The sequence below is a fragment of the Oncorhynchus clarkii genome, chromosome 30, assembly GCF_045791955.1.
Source record: "Oncorhynchus clarkii lewisi isolate Uvic-CL-2024 chromosome 30, UVic_Ocla_1.0, whole genome shotgun sequence".
NCBI lineage: Eukaryota > Metazoa > Chordata > Actinopteri > Salmoniformes > Salmonidae > Oncorhynchus > Oncorhynchus clarkii.
Window position 1 is genome coordinate 38,053,130 of NC_092176.1, and position 16,184 is coordinate 38,069,313.

Below are 16,184 nucleotides of genomic sequence, written 5' to 3' on the forward strand. Positions count from 1 at the left end.
GAAATACCACAGTGTGCCATCACAGCAGCAATATTTGTGATCCGTTGCCACAAAAGGGCAATCAGTGAAGAACAAACACCATTGTTTATTTATATTACAATGGCGACCTACCCGAACACGGGTCTGAGTGACGCCTCTAGCACGGAGATGCAGTGCCTTAGACCGCTGTGCCACTCGGGAACTTATTGTAAATACAACCCAGATTTATTTCTGTACTTTAATTATTTGCACATCGCTACAACACTGTACATAGATATAATATGACATCTGAAATGTCTTTATTCTATTGGAACTTTTGTGTAACTGTTCAATTTGATTGTTTATCTATTTTACTTGCTTTGGCAATGTTAATATATGTTTCCCATGCAAATAAAGCCCCTTGAATTGAAAAGCGTCACAGCCAGAGTCTGGATAAACTAACTGAACTGTATCAAATGAAAAGTTCATTTTCCCACATTCTCTCTCTTTCTTTTAAATATGTGTATAGGCTTGTTTATAATGAGCTCTGAGCGGACTGTCAAAACAAACACAAACGAAAGAAAAGGTCTGGGATGTTCAGCATTAAAGTAAAAGCATCCACACCCTGTTCTTAAATGAGAATGTAGGCCAGTTCTAATTTAGAACACTCACTCAAGGACGCTTCTACACAGAAGCTAGTTACATTCCAGTTCTATTCTGCATTCTACACTCTACATCTGGGTTCCCCAACTGGTGGCCAGCAGGTGATTTTATTGTCCCCCAAGTTTTCTGAGCAAAGAAAATAAAAAATACATGTTACTATTTAAAATAACTAAATAATTAAAAACATTGTTGGACATAAGACTAAAAACACCACGAAATCAGCTCCAAGTGATTTTGATTCTGGAAATATGTTCCCAACAGAACTGAGGAAACACTGACAAAGCTACCCTGCTATGACATGGCATGTTAGAGTCGCAAGCCGAGGAAGGTGTGACTCTTCCAACAATATTTGGCTGACTGGTTAAGTTACTTGTATGTGGTGAAAAGCGCTTTCTGATCACATGATTTGTGCATACCATTCCAGAAATAGGAACAACAACAAGGCTGTGTTATCCGTTTCTGCTAATCAAGCTAGATAGCTTTGGCCAATCGACTAGCTAACATTATTTGGCTAACGAATAGCTACTGTAGATAGCTAACTAGGTAAATGGCAAACAAATTCAGCAGCAAAGTCAAATATATTTCCTCATCGATTTGTGGCTCAATGTAAGCAAAGACACTAGCTAGCTTGCTATTTTTGCAAGCCTATACTGCCCTGGCTAGCCTTTTATCCTGCTAGCTAGTTAACGGTAGCTGACCAACAATCTGTGATGACTAACGCTAGCTAGCTAGCTAGCTTGCTAATGTAATGATATAGCTTGTTAGCACACCACGCAATGATTCATTTGATGTTATAGTGTAGCTAGCTTATCTTCGATAAAGTGGATATACGTACATATTGGGGTTTCTCTTGAAGGCGTTATTGATATCTTTTACAACTCTCTGAACCAATACCTCCACCTCGTTCTCCGTCTCTGCCATTTTTGTACACTGATGACGTCAACGGATTATCTCAAATTCATCCGGGTCATTAAAAATGAACACACTTGGCTAGGCAAAGTGCGCATGTGTAAAACAGGTTTCACCATGGTAACGTTGTTGCAACATTTGTAAAAAATTGAAACGCCACGCGCCTACAATGTTTTTACAGTCCACAGTAATTCATTAATGAATTAGTTAATTTCATACAATTTGCGGGACTATGCTACACTCTTCCATCGATCGAATGCTTTACTGCTGTGGAATGTTACTCACGTTCTAATCTAACTGTCCCGTTCTATGACGTCACAGTAATTGGAATGGAATTTGGAAGCGTCTTAATTTTGCTCGCTGAGAATCCTGAGTGCAAAAGGCTTCATTCAGTTCAGTGGAAGTTTTATTGGTGAATCACGGTTCAGTCTTCAAACTCAGTCACCATGTCTGATACCAAGATGTATTACAGCAGACCAACTCTTATTTCCAATTGGTAAGTAGACTAGCCAACTATTCATTCTAAAATATCTCTCAACATCACAGCTATCTGCATATCACATGAATGATGTACATATTATTTCCATCTAGGCATAAAAACAGAGAGGCCGAACCCAAAGACTATGACTTCACTCTGTGTCCAGATGGAAAGAAGAAACTCAGTAAATCTACCTACAAACACTTTGGAACCTACATGGATGCTGTGAGCAATACCTCTCCTTTGTGAAACAATAGGAGATTATATATCAAGGCTTTTTATTTGATCTTGGTTGTTCATGTATCAGTTGGCCTTTAAAAAATATATATACATTTTGTTGTTGTTGCTGCTGTAACATAATCTCTTTACCGAAGTTCCCTTTGGGGAAAAACAACAAAATATTCCAAGAGTTCTATTCTATTCTATTCTGTTTAACCTCCAGGATTGGAGCACAAGCACAGAAACACAAATGTCACAGTATCTACTGAAGAGAGATTATGAGCCCAAGAAGATTCTCAAGTCTATGGTAGAGGCTGACCACTTCCAGTCTGCAGACTTTGACAAACGTACCGTCAGGTAGGCTGTAACTGTAGAACTGTAGCATGGTGCCATCAGGTACAGTAGCTGGCTATAGGAGGACTGTAGCATAGTGCCATCAGGTACAGTAGCTGGCTATAGGAGGACTGTAGCATGGTGCCATCAGGTACAGTAGCTGGCTATAGGAGGACTGTAGCATAGTGCCATCAGGTACAGTAGCTGGCTATAGGAGGACTGTAGCATAGTGCCATCAGGTACAGTAGCTGGCTATAGGAGGACTGTAGCATAGTGCCATCAGGTACAGTAGCTGGCTATAGGAGGACTGTAGCATAGTGCCATCAGGTAAAGTAGCTGGCTATAGGAGGACTGTAGCATAGTGCCATCAGGTACAGTAGCTGGCTATAGGAGGACTGTAGCATGGTGCCGTCAGGTACAGTAGCTGGCTATAGGAGGACTGTAGCATAGTGCCGTCAGGTACAGTAGCTGGCTATAGGAGGACTGTAGCATAGTGCCATCAGGTACAGTAGCTGGCTATAGGAGGACTGTAGCATAGTGCCGTCAGGGACAGTAGCTGGCTATAGGAGGACTGTAGCATAGTGCCATCAGGTACAGTAGCTGGCTATAGGAGGACTGTAGCATAGTGCCATCAGGTACAGTAGCTGGCTATAGGAGGACTGTAGCATAGTGCCGTCAGGTACAGTAGCTGGCTATAGAAGGACTGTAGCATAGTGCCGTCAGGTACAGTAGCTGGCTATAGGAGGACTGTAGCATAGTGCCATCAGGTACAGTAGCTGGCTATAGGAGGACTGTAGCATAGTGCCATCAGGTACAGTAGCTGGCTATAGGAGGACTGTAGCATAGTGCCGTCAGGTACAGTAGCTGGCTATAGGAGGACTGTAGCATAGTGCCATCAGGTACAGTAGCTGGCTATGGGAGGACTGTAGCATAGTGCCATCAGGTACAGTAGCTGGCTATAGGAGGACTGTAGCATAGTGGCATCAGGTACAGTAGCTGGCTATAGGAGGACTGTAGCATAGTGCCATCAGGTACAGTAGCTGGCTATAGGAGGACTGTAGCATAGTGCCGTCAGGGACAGTAGCTGGCTATAGGAGGACTGTAGCATGGTGCCATCAGGCACAGTAGCTGGCTATAGGAGGACTGTAGCATGGTGCCGTCAGGTACTATAGCACAAAAAACACAAGCACTAAAAGCTAAATCTACTTTGTCATTCTCACTGACCAATTAGGAGCACATTCTCACTGACCATTCAGGAGCACATTCTCACTGACCAATTAGGAGCACATTCTCACTGACCAATTAGGAGCACATTCTCACTGACCAATTAGGAGCACATTCTCACTGACCAATTAGGAGCACATTCTCACTGACCAATTAGGAGCGCATTCTCACTGACCAATTAGGAGCACATTCTCACTGACCAATCAGGAGCACATTCTTCTCCTTCATGGGGAAACTCATAGCAAGGCTGCACCTTGTTTTTACGCTCACAGACTCTTTATTCAATTGATTTCAAATAACCTTTGTTTCCCGAGAGTGAACTTCATGTGTGGTAAAGGATTGGTACGTACAAGACACATAACACTGAGTACACAAACTTAATTTACATGTATGCCGTTACCGGCTATACACCAGTGGAGGCTGCTAAGGGGAGGACAGCTCATAATTTGGGGCGGCAGGGTAACCTAGTGGTTAGAGCGTTGGACTAGCAACCGAAAGGTTGCAAGTTCGAATCCCCGAGCTGACAAGGTACAAATCTGTCCTTCTGCCCCTGAACAGGCAGTTCCTAGGCCGTCGTTGAAAATAAGAATTTGTTCTTAACTGACTTGCCTAGTAAAATAAAGAAAAAAATAATGTTTGGAACGGAGCGAATGGAATGGCATTTGATACCATTCCACCTTTTCCGCTCGAGCCATCACCATGAGCCCGTCCTCCCAAATTAAGGTGCCACCAGCCTCCTGTGCTAGACACATACAGTATATCTTTGATGTTGCAGTAGAATGTTGAGATGCTATGTGCAGAGATTTACAAATGACATTTAGGTGTACACAATGTGTTGATCCAGTGTTGTTTTACTGCAGAGACACAGCAGGACATGTGACTGGTGTGACCAATAGCATCCTGCCACATCATCGCCCCGGGCATGACAAGATGTAAGAGGCTGTTCTTTGTTCTTCTTGCTTCTACACACACTCAGTAACCAGTTTTCTCTTGTACTAGAGGACAGTGAGCACGGTGAACTCACGCTGTGTGAACTGTCGACTCCAAATGGTGTCGCTACTACTCTCTGCCAAAAGAGGGCGATATGACTGTTTGGTCGTTGAGGCCCCATTCTCCTTGTTGAATAAATCACATTATTTTACACAACAACAACAAAAATCTCAAATGTTGATATTGACAAGTTTGAAATATGATAACAGTAGAGAACACAAAGTTGGAGAGGTTTTGAACATCCTTTGTTTAAAGGGCAGGAGCAAACTCTTGACTTTTTGCACCAATGGAATCCCTTTGTTTCCAACCTAAAGCGGTCCAATAGGCCTGTAGTTGACATTCATTTCAAACACAATTGCATAAGACATGGAGAGCGCCTGTGGAAACAGTGATGTATTCCTGATGTCGTCGTCCATCCTTGCTGTGTGGGAGGCTAGGGCTACAGCTCACAGCAACATTTGAAGTGTGTCTCACACACCACTCCGCTTTTAGAAGGCTTGGCAACACTTAACACAACATTCACTTAACAACATTTGAATCATGCCAAGAGACCTTTCATGAACATCTGTCTGTATTTTTTGGTGTAGGCTATAAAAAATCTCCCATTCACACACAGTCTGGGCATAGTGGCAATTTTATTTTACCTTTATTTTATTAGGGAGTCATACTGAGACCAATGTCTCTTTTACAGATGAGCCCTGAATTACATAAATGACAGCAAATACACACATCAATATCAATACAAAATGCACGCAGAAATAAAACAATAATACACTCAGTTGTTTTTCAAATCAAACTTGATTTAAAGTTCATTTCAAATCAGAATAGACTTTACAGGAGAACAACAAATTGAAGGAGACAAGATGCATTAGTAATGGGCAGCACATGTAACAGATGTGAGCATAAACACCATGTTGACTAGAGCCTGGGAGTTTGCCTCTGGGGGTCTGCCCAAAGAGAGTTATTCAGCGGTAGATTCTTTCAGGTTTGCCTGTGAGGGTACCCATAGACCGGGTACCCATAGACCGGGTACCCATAGACCGATGGAGACTGCTGAGGGGAGGACAGCTCATAACAACAGCTGGAACGGAGAAAATGAAATGGCATCAAACCATGTGTTTGATGTATTTGATACCGTTCCACTGATTCCCATTCCAGCCATGAGCCCGTCCTCCCCAATTAAAGTGCCACCAACCTCCTGTGCTTTAGACCTAATAGGATGTAAATCAAATCATATCAATCAAATGAAATGTTATTGTTCACATACACATGGTTAGCAGATGTTAATGCGAGTGTAGCGAAATACTTGTGCTTCTAGTTCCGACAGTGCAGTAATATCTAACAAGTAATCTAACAATTTCACAACAACTACCTTATGCACACAATGTAAGGGGATGGAATAAGAATGTGTACATATAAATATATGGATGCGCGATGGCCATGCGGCAAGATGCAGTGGATGGTATAAAATACAGTATAAACATATGAGATGAGTAGTGTAGGATATGTAAACATTATTAAAGTGTCATTATTTAAAGTGACTAGTGATACCATTATTAAATCAATTTATTAAAGTTGCCAGTGATTTTAGTTCTCTTTAGCATTCTTACATACAGTTGAAGTCAGAAGTTGACATCCACTTAGGTTGGAGTCATTAAAACTCATTTTTTCAACCACTCCACAAATTTCTTGTTAGCAAACTATAGTTTTGGCATGTCAGTGAGGACATATACTTTGTGCATGACACAAGTTATTTTACCAACAATTGTTTACAGACAGATTATTTATAATTCACTGTATCACAATTCCAGTGGGTCAGAAGTTTACATACACTAAGTTGACTGTGCCTTTAAACAGCTTGGAAAATTCCAGAAAAGAATGTCATGGATTTAAAAGCTTCTGATAGGATAATTGACATCATTTGAGTCAATTGGAGGTGTACCTGTGGATGTATTTCAAGGCCTACCTTCAAACTCAGTGCCTCATTGCTTGACATCATGGGAAAATCTAAAGAAATCAGCCAAGACCTCAGAAAAAAACCTCCACAAGTCTGGTTCATCCTTGAGAGCAATTTCCAAACTCCTGAAGGTACCACGTTCATCTGTACAAACAATAGTACGCAAGTATAAACACCATGGGACCATGCAGCCGTCATACCGCTCAGGAAGGAGACGCGTTCTGTCTCCTAGAGATGAACATACTTTGGTGCAAAAGTGCAAGTCCATCCCAGAACAACAGCAAAGGACCTTGTGAAGATGCTGGAGGAAAGTATCTATATCCACAGTAAAAACGAGTCCTATATCGACATAACCTGAAAGGCCACTCAGCAAGGAAGAAGCCACTGCTCCAAAACCACCATAAAAAAAGCCAGACTACGGTTTACAACTGCACATGGGGACAAAGATTATACTTTTTGGAGAAATGTCCTCTGGTCTGATGAAGCAAAAATAGAACTGTTTGGCCATAATGACCATCGTTATGTTTGGAGGAAAAAGGGGGAGGCTTGCAAGCCGAAGAACACCATCCCAACCGTGAAGCGTGTGAAAGGAAGGAGGCCTACAAACCTGACTCAGTTACACCAGCTCTGTCAAGAGGAATGGGCCAAAATTCACCTAAGTTAAACCCAAGTTAAACAATTTAAAGGCAATGCTACCAAATACTCAATTAGTATATGTAAAAGTCTGACCCACTGGGAATGTGATGAAAAGATTAAAGCTGAAATAAATCATTCTCTCCACTATTATTCTGACATTTCACATTCTTAAAATAAAGTGTTGACCTAAGACAGGACATTTCTACTAGGATTAAACGTCAGGAATTGTGAGAAACTGAGTTTAAATGTATTTGGCTAAGGTGTATGTAAACCTCCGACTTCAACTGTAGGTATTCCTCTTGTCCAGACGGGATAGGGCAGTGTGGTGGCGATTGCATCGTCTGTGGACCTATTGGGGTGGTAAGCAAATTGGGGTGGGTATAGGGTGTCAGGTAGGGTGGAGGTGATATGGTCCTTGACTAGTCTCTCAAAGCACTTCATGATGACAGAAGTGAGTACTACGGGCGATAGTCATTTAGTTCTGTTACCTTAGCTTTCTTGGGAACAGGAACAATGTTGGCCATCTTGAAACATGTGGGGACAGCAGACTGGGATAGGGATTGATTGAATATGTCCGTAAACACAACAGCCTGCGCATGCTCTGAGGACGCGGCTAGGGATGCCGTCTGAGCCGGCAACCTTGTGAGGGTTAACACGTTTAAATGTTTTACTGACGTCGGCCACGTTGAAGGAGAGCCCACAGTCTTTGGTAGCGGGTCGTGTCGATGGCACTGTATTGTCCTAAAAGCGCGCAAAGAAGTTGTTTCATTTGTCTGGGAGCGAGACGATGTCCATGACGGGGCTGGTTTTATTTTTGTAATCCGTAATTGTCTGTAGACCCTGTAGACTATACTTTGTATATATACAGACGCTTTGCTTGTTTGATTGCATTGCGGAGGGAATAGCTAAAATGTATTCGGTCAAGTTTCCAGTTGCCTTGCCATGATTAAATGCGGTGGTTCGTGCTTTCAGTTTTGCGCGAATGCTGCCATCAATCCACAGTTTCTGGTTAGGGAAGGTTTTAATAGTTACAGTGGGTACAACATCTCCAATGCACTTCCTAATAAACATACTCACCGAGTCAGCGCATACATCAATGTTATTGTCTGAGGCTACCCGGAACATATCCCAGTCCACGTGATCGAAGCAATCTTGAAGCGTGGAACCTGATTGGTCAGACCAGCGTTGAATAGACCTAAGCACGGGCGCGACCTGTTTTAGTTTCTACCTATAGAATGGGAGCAACAAGATGGAGTCATGGTCAGATTTGTCGAAGGGAGGACGGGGGAGGGCCTTGTATGCATCGCGGAAGTTAGAGTAGCAGTGGTCCAATGTTTTGCCTGTTCTCAAATTCGCTTTGTTAAAATACCCAGCTACAATAAATGCAGATATATATGATATATGGTTTTCAGTTTACATAGAGTCCAATGAAGTTCTTTCAGGGCCGTCAAGGTGTCTGCTTGGGGGGGGGGCTGTAGTCGAAGAAAATTCTCTTGGAAGATCATTCGGTCGGCATTTGTTTGTAAGGAATTCTAGGTCAGGTGAACAAAAAAACTTGAGTTTCTGTATGTTGTTGTGATTACACCATGAGTCGTTAATCATGAGGCATACACCCCCGCCCTTCTTCTTACCAGAGAGATGTTTGTTTCTGTCGGCGCGATGCATGAAGAAACCCGGTGGCTGTACCGACTCTGACAACATATCCTGAGCGAGCCATGTTTCCGTGAAACAGAGAATGCTACAATCTCATCTCTCTCTTTGGAAGGCAACTCGTGCCCTAATTTCATCCACCTTGTTGTATAGAGACTGGACTTTGCAGTGTAATATGCTCGGAAGCGGTGGACGGTGTGCTCGTGCTGTATGATGTAATGCGTCCTTTCACTCTGCAACTTTCAAACCTGTTTTAAAGTGTCGTTCTCCAATTCCAGGAAGTTGGACTCCACATATGCAGTGGATTACCTGCCCCCATGGGACTCCAGCAAAGAGGCGGTGAGTTTGAGCGTCAAACATAATCAGTGGACACCCCGTTCAAACCTCAAAAACACCTTTTCAAACGGACATCACCATTTCATAGTCTTCTGCTATTATTAAGCAATTACTATTCCTTACTTCTTCTCCTCCTGTACATACTGTTTCCTCTCATCTGACACACATCAACCATGTGATGAAATATACATTTTCGTGTGCCGTCATGCATAGAATTTTATTAGCCGTTCCAGAAGCACTTGTGATAGGCTGCTCTGTCAGCAGTGGCAGGTTTCTAGTGTTATGTGTTTAATGTGTGGTTTTATTTTTTTCCTCAGTGTAACTGTTCCCAGATGTGTAATATAGTGTCTAATGCTCTACAGGAGGACTAGTCTCTAGGATTCTGAGCTCTGGGCTTACCCTGCAGGGAGCTGCATACGTTTCATATTCAACTTTTCATTCCATTATTATTTTTTTTTACTTCTCATTTTCAACAGGAAATAAAAACAAAGTGTGGATTATAGTGCAATAGGTTTCCCATGTGGAGAGATTGTTGTGTGGATTTCTGATTCCCCTATTTTGTAAACTTTTGTGAACTTTTTTTTTAGATGAATACATTTGAGGACATGTGTGTGCTGATTTCTGTTATCAATGTCCACCTGTTGCAGAGGTTGGCTACCTGTTCTTAGAAGACTACACTGCTGTTCAAGAATCTTGGCAATACTTTGAAAAGGGACCAAATCTGAAACTTTTATGTTTTAAGCTTTGATAAATGTAACTCCATAGAACCATGTTGAGGCCCACATTATTAAGCTAGTTTGCGATCAAAGCACAACATTTCCACAACTCTTTGTCTTGAGCAAAGAACTAGTGATAGACTCAAACCTTGTCACATTTATACCCCAGGGTTTTACACTGGTGCCTGGCCTACCCCCAGGGGTTTACACTGGTGCCTGGCCTACCCCCAGGGGTTTACACTGGTGCCTGGCCTACCCCCAGGGGTTTACACTGGTGCCTGGCCTACCCCCAGGGTTTTACACTGGTGCCTGGCCTACCCCCAGGGTTTTACACTGGTGCCTGGCCTACCCCCAGGGTTTTACACTGGTGCCTGGCCTACCCCCAGGGTTTTACACTGGTGCCTGGCCTACCCCCAGGGTTTTACACTGGTGCCTGGCCTACCCCCAGGGTTTTACACTGGTGCCTGGCCTAACCCCAGGGTTTTACACTGGTGCCTGGCCTAAACCCCAGGGTTTTACACTGGTGCCTGGCCTACCCCCAGGGTTTTACACTGGTGCCTGGCCTACCCCCAGGGTTTTACACTGGTGCCTGGCCTAAACCCCAGGGTTTTACACTGGTGCCTGGCCTACCCCCAGGGGTTTACACCGGTGCCTGGCCTAGACCCCAGGGTTTCACACTGGTGCCTGACCTAACCTCAGAGGTTTACACCGGTGCCTGGCCTAACCCCAGGGGTTTATACCGGTGCCTGGCCTAACCCAATGGTTTTACACTGGTGCCTGGCTTAAAGCCTCGATCCTGTGAAAAAGCAGCATCTACATCCACACATTGTGTCTCCCCCTCCAGAGGACCACGAAGAGCCGAGCAGCAGACAGCATTCCTGACTACAGGAAGCCCCAGTCCCAGTTCACAGACACCGCCGACTACCGTCGCGGGGGCAGGAACACCTGGCAGGATGAGAGCGGGGTCTATGGTACCCTGGGGGCCACATCCAGGGCCCAGGCTCAGCCATCCAACCCTATCTGCCCCTAGAACCCTCACCCTCCCTGGGGAACCACCACAGCATGGCCTCCTTAACCAGGTTCTCACTGACCAAGACTATTCTTCTCACTACAGACTTTACTGTAGCAACTTTTTACCTCAGTATTTCTCTTTCTTTCACCTCGAGCTATTGCTGTTTTGTCATTGTTACATGAATAAAGCAAGTATTGCATGTCCAACGTTTATGTTTTCCTACAACAGTGTTTCATAGGAGTGGTGTCAGTGGAAATGGATACACCGCTGTGCTCAGTATTGGTGTTGCATCCCTCAGTGTTCAGTCTTTTAGCATCTGGTGTCTCTCTGTGAGGTTTATAAAACTCCTGGTGTTTTCCCCTCCCATCTCCCAGGGCTAGGGTTGTCCAGTCATTTATAATGTGTATCTCCCAGGGCTAGGGTCGTCCAGTCATTTATAATGTGTATCTCCCAGGGCTAGGGTTGTCCAGTCATTTATAATGTGTATCACCCAGGGCTAGGGTCATCCAGTCATTTATAATGTGGATCTCCCAGGGCTAGGGTCGTCCAGTCATTTATAATGTGTATCACCCAGGGCTAGGGTCGTCCAGTCATTTATAATGTGTATCTCCCAGGGCTAGGGTCATCCAGTCATTTATAATGTGTATCTCCCAGGGCTAGGGTTGTCCAGTCATTTATAACGTGTATCTCCCAGGGCTAGGGTCGTCCAGTCATTTATAATGTGTATCACCCAGGGCTAGGGTCGTCCAGTCATTTATAATGTGTATCTCCCAGGGCTAGGGTCATCCAGTCATTTATAATGTGTATCTCCCAGGGCTAGGGTCGTCCAGTCATTTATAATGTGTATCACCCAGGGCTAGGGTCGTCCAGTCATTTATAATGTGTATCTCCCAGGGCTAGGGTCGTCCAGTCATTTATAATGTGTATCTCCCAGGGCTAGGGTCGTCCAGTCATTTATAATGTGTATCTCCCAGGGCTAGGGTCGTCCAGTCATTTATAATGTGTATCTCACAGGGCTAGGGTCGTCCAGTCATTTATAATGTGTATCTCCCAGGGCTAGGGTCGTCCAGTCATTTATAATGTGTATCTCACAGGGCTAGGGTCGTCCAGTCATTTATAATGTGTATCTCCCAGGGCTAGGGTCGTCCAGTAATTTATAATGTGTATCTCCCAGGGCTAGGGTCGTCCAGTCATTTATAATGTGTATCTCCCAGGGCTAGGGTCGTCCAGTCATTTATAATGTGTATCTCCCAGGGCTAGGGTCATCCAGTCATTTATAACGTGTATCACCCAGGGCTAGGGTCGTCCAGTCATTTATAATGTGTATCTCCTAGGGCTAGGGTTGTCCAGTCATTTATAATGTGTATCTCCCAGGGCTAGGGTCGTCCAGTCATTTATAATGTGTATCACCCAGGGCTAGGGTCGTCCAGTCATTTATAATGTGTATCTCCCAGGGCTAGGGTCATCCAGTCATTTATAATGTGTATCTCCCAGGGCTAGGGTCGTCCAGTCATTTATAATGTGTATCACCCAGGGCTAGGGTCGTCCAGTCATTTATAATGTGTATCTCCCAGGGCTAGGGTCGTCCAGTCATTTATAATGTGTATCTCCCAGGGCTAGGGTTGTCCAGTCATTTATAATGTGTATCTCCCAGGGCTAGGGTCGTCCAGTCATTTATAATGTGTATCTCACAGGGCTAGGGTCGTCCAGTCATTTATAATGTGTATCTCCCAGGGCTAGGGTCGTCCAGTCATTTATAATGTGTATCTCACAGGGCTAGGGTCATCCAGTCATTTATAATGTGTATCTCACAGGGCTAGGGTCATCCAGTCATTTATAATGTGTATCTCCCAGGGCTAGGTTCGTCCAGTCATTTATAATGTGTATCTCCCAGGGCTAGGGTCGTCCAGTCATTTATAATGTGTATCTCCCAGGGCTAGGGTCGTCCAGTCATTTATAATGTGTATCTCCCAGGGCTAGGGTCGTCCAGTCATTTATAATGTGTATCACCCAGGGCTAGGGTCGTCCAGTCATTTATAATGTGTATCTCCCAGGGCTAGGGTCGTCCAGTCATTTATAATGTGTATCTCCCAGGGCTAGGGTCGTCCAGTCATTTATAATGTGTATCTTCCAGTGCTAGGGTCGTCCAGTCATTTATAATGTGTATCTCACAGGGCTAGGGTCGTCCAGTCATTTATAATGTGTATCTCCCAGGGCTAGGGTCGTCCAGTCATTTATAATGTGTATCTCACAGGGCTAGGGTCGTCCAGTCATTTATAATGTGTATCTCCCAGGGCTAGGGTCGTCCAGTCATTTATAATGTGTATCTCCCAGGGCTAGGGTCGTCCAGTCATTTATAATGTGTATCTCCCAGGGCTAGGGTCGTCCAGTCATTTATAATGTGTATCTCCCAGGGTAGGGTCATCCAGTCATTTATAACGTGTATCACCCAGGGCTAGGGTCGTCCAGTCATTTATAACGTGTATCACCCAGGGCTAGGGTCGTCCAGTCATTTATAATGTGTATCACCCAGGGCTAGGGTCGTCCAGTCATTTATAATGTGTATCACCCAGGGCTAGGGTCGTCCAGTCATTTATAATGTGTATCTCCTAGGGCTAGGGTTGTCCAGTCATTTATAATGTGTATCTCCCAGGGCTAGGGTCGTCCAGTCATTTATAATGTGTATCACCCAGGGCTAGGGTCGTCCAGTCATTTATAATGTGTATCTCCCAGGGCTAGGGTCATCCAGTCATTTATAATGTGTATCTCCCAGGGCTAGGGTCGTCCAGTCATTTATAATGTGTATCACCCAGGGCTAGGGTCGTCCAGTCATTTATAATGTGTATCTCCCAGGGCTAGGGTCGTCCAGTCATTTATAATGTGTATCTCCCAGGGCTAGGGTTGTCCAGTCATTTATAATGTGTATCTCCCAGGGCTAGGGTCGTCCAGTCATTTATAATGTGTATCTCACAGGGCTAGGGTCGTCCAGTCATTTATAATGTGTATCTCCCAGGGCTAGGTTCGTCCAGTCATTTATAATGTGTATCTCCCAGGGCTAGGGTCGTCCAGTCATTTATAATGTGTATCTCCCAGGGCTAGGGTCGTCCAGTCATTTATAATGTGTATCTCCCAGGGCTAGGGTCGTCCAGTCATTTATAATGTGTATCTCCCAGGGCTAGGGTCATCCAGTCATTTATAACGTGTATCACCCAGGGCTAGGGTCGTCCAGTCATTTATAATGTGTATCACCCAGGGCTAGGGTCGTCCAGTCATTTATAATGTGTATCTCCTAGGGCTAGGGTTGTCCAGTCATTTATAATGTGTATCTCCCAGGGCTAGGGTCGTCCAGTCATTTATAATGTGTATCACCCAGGGCTAGGGTCGTCCAGTCATTTATAATGTGTATCTCCCAGGGCTAGGGTCGTCCAGTCATTTATAATGTGTATCTCCCAGGGCTAGGGTCGTCCAGTCATTTATAATGTGTATCTCCCAGGGCTAGGGTCGTCCAGTCATTTATAATGTGTATCTCCCAGGGCTAGGGTCGTCCAGTCATTTATAATGTGTATCACCCAGAGCTAGGGTCGTCCAGTCATTTATAATGTGTATCTCCCAGGGCTAGGGTCGTCCAGTCATTTATAATGTGTATCTCCCAGGGCTAGGTTCGTCCAGTCATTTATAATGTGTATCTCCCAGGGCTAGGGTCGTCCAGTCATTTATAATGTGTATCTCCCAGGGCTAGGGTCGTCCAGTCATTTATAATGTGTATCACCCAGGGCTAGGGTCGTCCAGTCATTTATAATGTGTATCACCCAGGGCTAGGGTCGTCCAGTCATTTATAATGTGTATCACCCAGGGCTAGGGTCGTCCAGTCATGTCTTTCTTTTGTTATTTCTACATCCCATCCTATTACCTCATTGTTCTATGTTCCTCCAACAAAAGCGTCCGTGTTTGTTTTCTCTCAGCAGAGGCAGAAAAGAACAAACCAATAATTCAACAATAACAGTCCAAGCAGGATTGAATGCCTCTAGGTGTGACGCTTTCAGACTCCTCTGGGTCTCACTTCAACTTTTAAAACGTTCTTATTGAATTACACAGGTTGTTAGGCTGAACGTGAGCGAACTACCCTACCTCCCTCCTGGGGTTTGACCTGTACGTGACCCTGAAAGCGCGCGTGTGTGTGTGTGTGTTTGTGTGTGTGTGCGTGTGTGTGTGCACATGCATGGAGTGTGTGGGAGCCTGTTAACACGTCCCTATACACCATGGACATGGCGGTGCTTTGTCTCCCCATGAGATCTGAACCATTTCCGTTGGCCTGTAAAGCACATGTGTGTGTGGGTGTCTGCTTACTGTGACCCTACCTAGCCGACACCTTGGACATGAGAGAAAACACAACACATCCTGCCGTGTCGTCTTCTTGTCTTCTTCCAATGTGCAGTCAGTGGAACTGTGCTCGTTATACTGTCTCTGTATAACGTCTATACTGTATATCTCTGCTGCTGGGTGAAAAACGACAGTCGGAATTGTTCACGTTAAAATAAAACGTTTTGAAGGGACAAATCAGTGTGTGGGTCTCCTTTATGCATTTAGAAAAGCAGTGGATGAGTGATAGTGTAACTAGAGAGAGAGAGAAAGAGAGAGAGAGACTGCATGCAGAATTCTGCAAAAATATCCTCTGTGTACAACATAAAACACCAAATAATGCATGCAGAGCAGAATTAGGACGATACCCGCTAATGACCTAAATCTAGAAAAGAGACGTTCAATTCTACAACCACCTAAAAGGAAGCGATTCACAAATCTTCCATAACGAAGCCATCGCCTACAGAGAGATTAACTTGGAGAAGAGTCCCCTAATAAGCAAGCTGGTCCACAATTAGACCCAAACAAATCACGAGAAAACAAAAAGATAATTACTTGACACAGTGGAAAGAATTAACAAAAAAACAGAGCAAACTAGAATGCTATTTGGCCCTAAACAGAGAGTAAACAGTGGCAGAATACCTGACCACTGTGACCGACACAAACTTAAGGAAAGCTTTGACTATGTACAGACTCAGTGAGCATAGCCTTGCTATTGAGAAAGGCCGCCGTAGGCAGACCTGA

General features: G+C 44.3%; 2 protein-coding genes across 3 annotated transcripts in view; one reads left to right on the forward strand and one right to left on the reverse strand.

Annotated features, from left to right (window-relative positions):
- LOC139389844 (protein prenyltransferase alpha subunit repeat-containing protein 1-like) overlaps positions 1 to 1,559 on the reverse strand; it is a 30,023-nt gene extending 28,464 nt beyond the window's left edge. The window contains exon 1 of one of the 2 annotated variants that reach the window (XR_011629435.1): positions 1,457 to 1,556. Coding sequence is in view for 1 of the 2 variants with exons in the window: in XM_071136820.1 (XP_070992921.1) it covers positions 1,457 to 1,542 (86 nt within the window). In the remaining variant the exon portion in view is untranslated. Of the gene's footprint in view, positions 1 to 1,456 lie in introns of both variants that reach the window. The other variant, XM_071136820.1, reaches the window with a different exon arrangement.
- A 353-nt stretch (positions 1,560 to 1,912) lies between these two features.
- Positions 1,913 to 11,219, forward strand: LOC139390144 (cilia- and flagella-associated protein 95-like). Its single transcript, XM_071137343.1, has 6 exons — positions 1,913 to 2,026; positions 2,122 to 2,233; positions 2,451 to 2,584; positions 4,645 to 4,716; positions 9,296 to 9,356; positions 10,914 to 11,219. Exons 1-6 carry the CDS (start codon positions 1,977 to 1,979, stop codon positions 11,097 to 11,099), a joined length of 615 nt encoding a protein of 204 aa, XP_070993444.1. The 5' UTR covers positions 1,913 to 1,976; the 3' UTR covers positions 11,100 to 11,219.
- The last annotated feature ends 4,965 nt before the right edge of the window (positions 11,220 to 16,184 follow it).

Coding starts and splice junctions, on each gene's coding strand:
- LOC139390144 (XM_071137343.1), top strand. CDS start 1,977: ATGTCTGATACCAAGATGTATTACAGCAGACCAACTCTTATTTCCAAT. Junction 2,234..2,450: donor TTGGAACCTACATGGATGCT/GTGAGCAATACC, acceptor TTTAACCTCCAG/GATTGGAGCACAAGCACAGA. Junction 4,717..9,295: donor CGCCCCGGGCATGACAAGAT/GTAAGAGGCTGT, acceptor CTCCAATTCCAG/GAAGTTGGACTCCACATATG.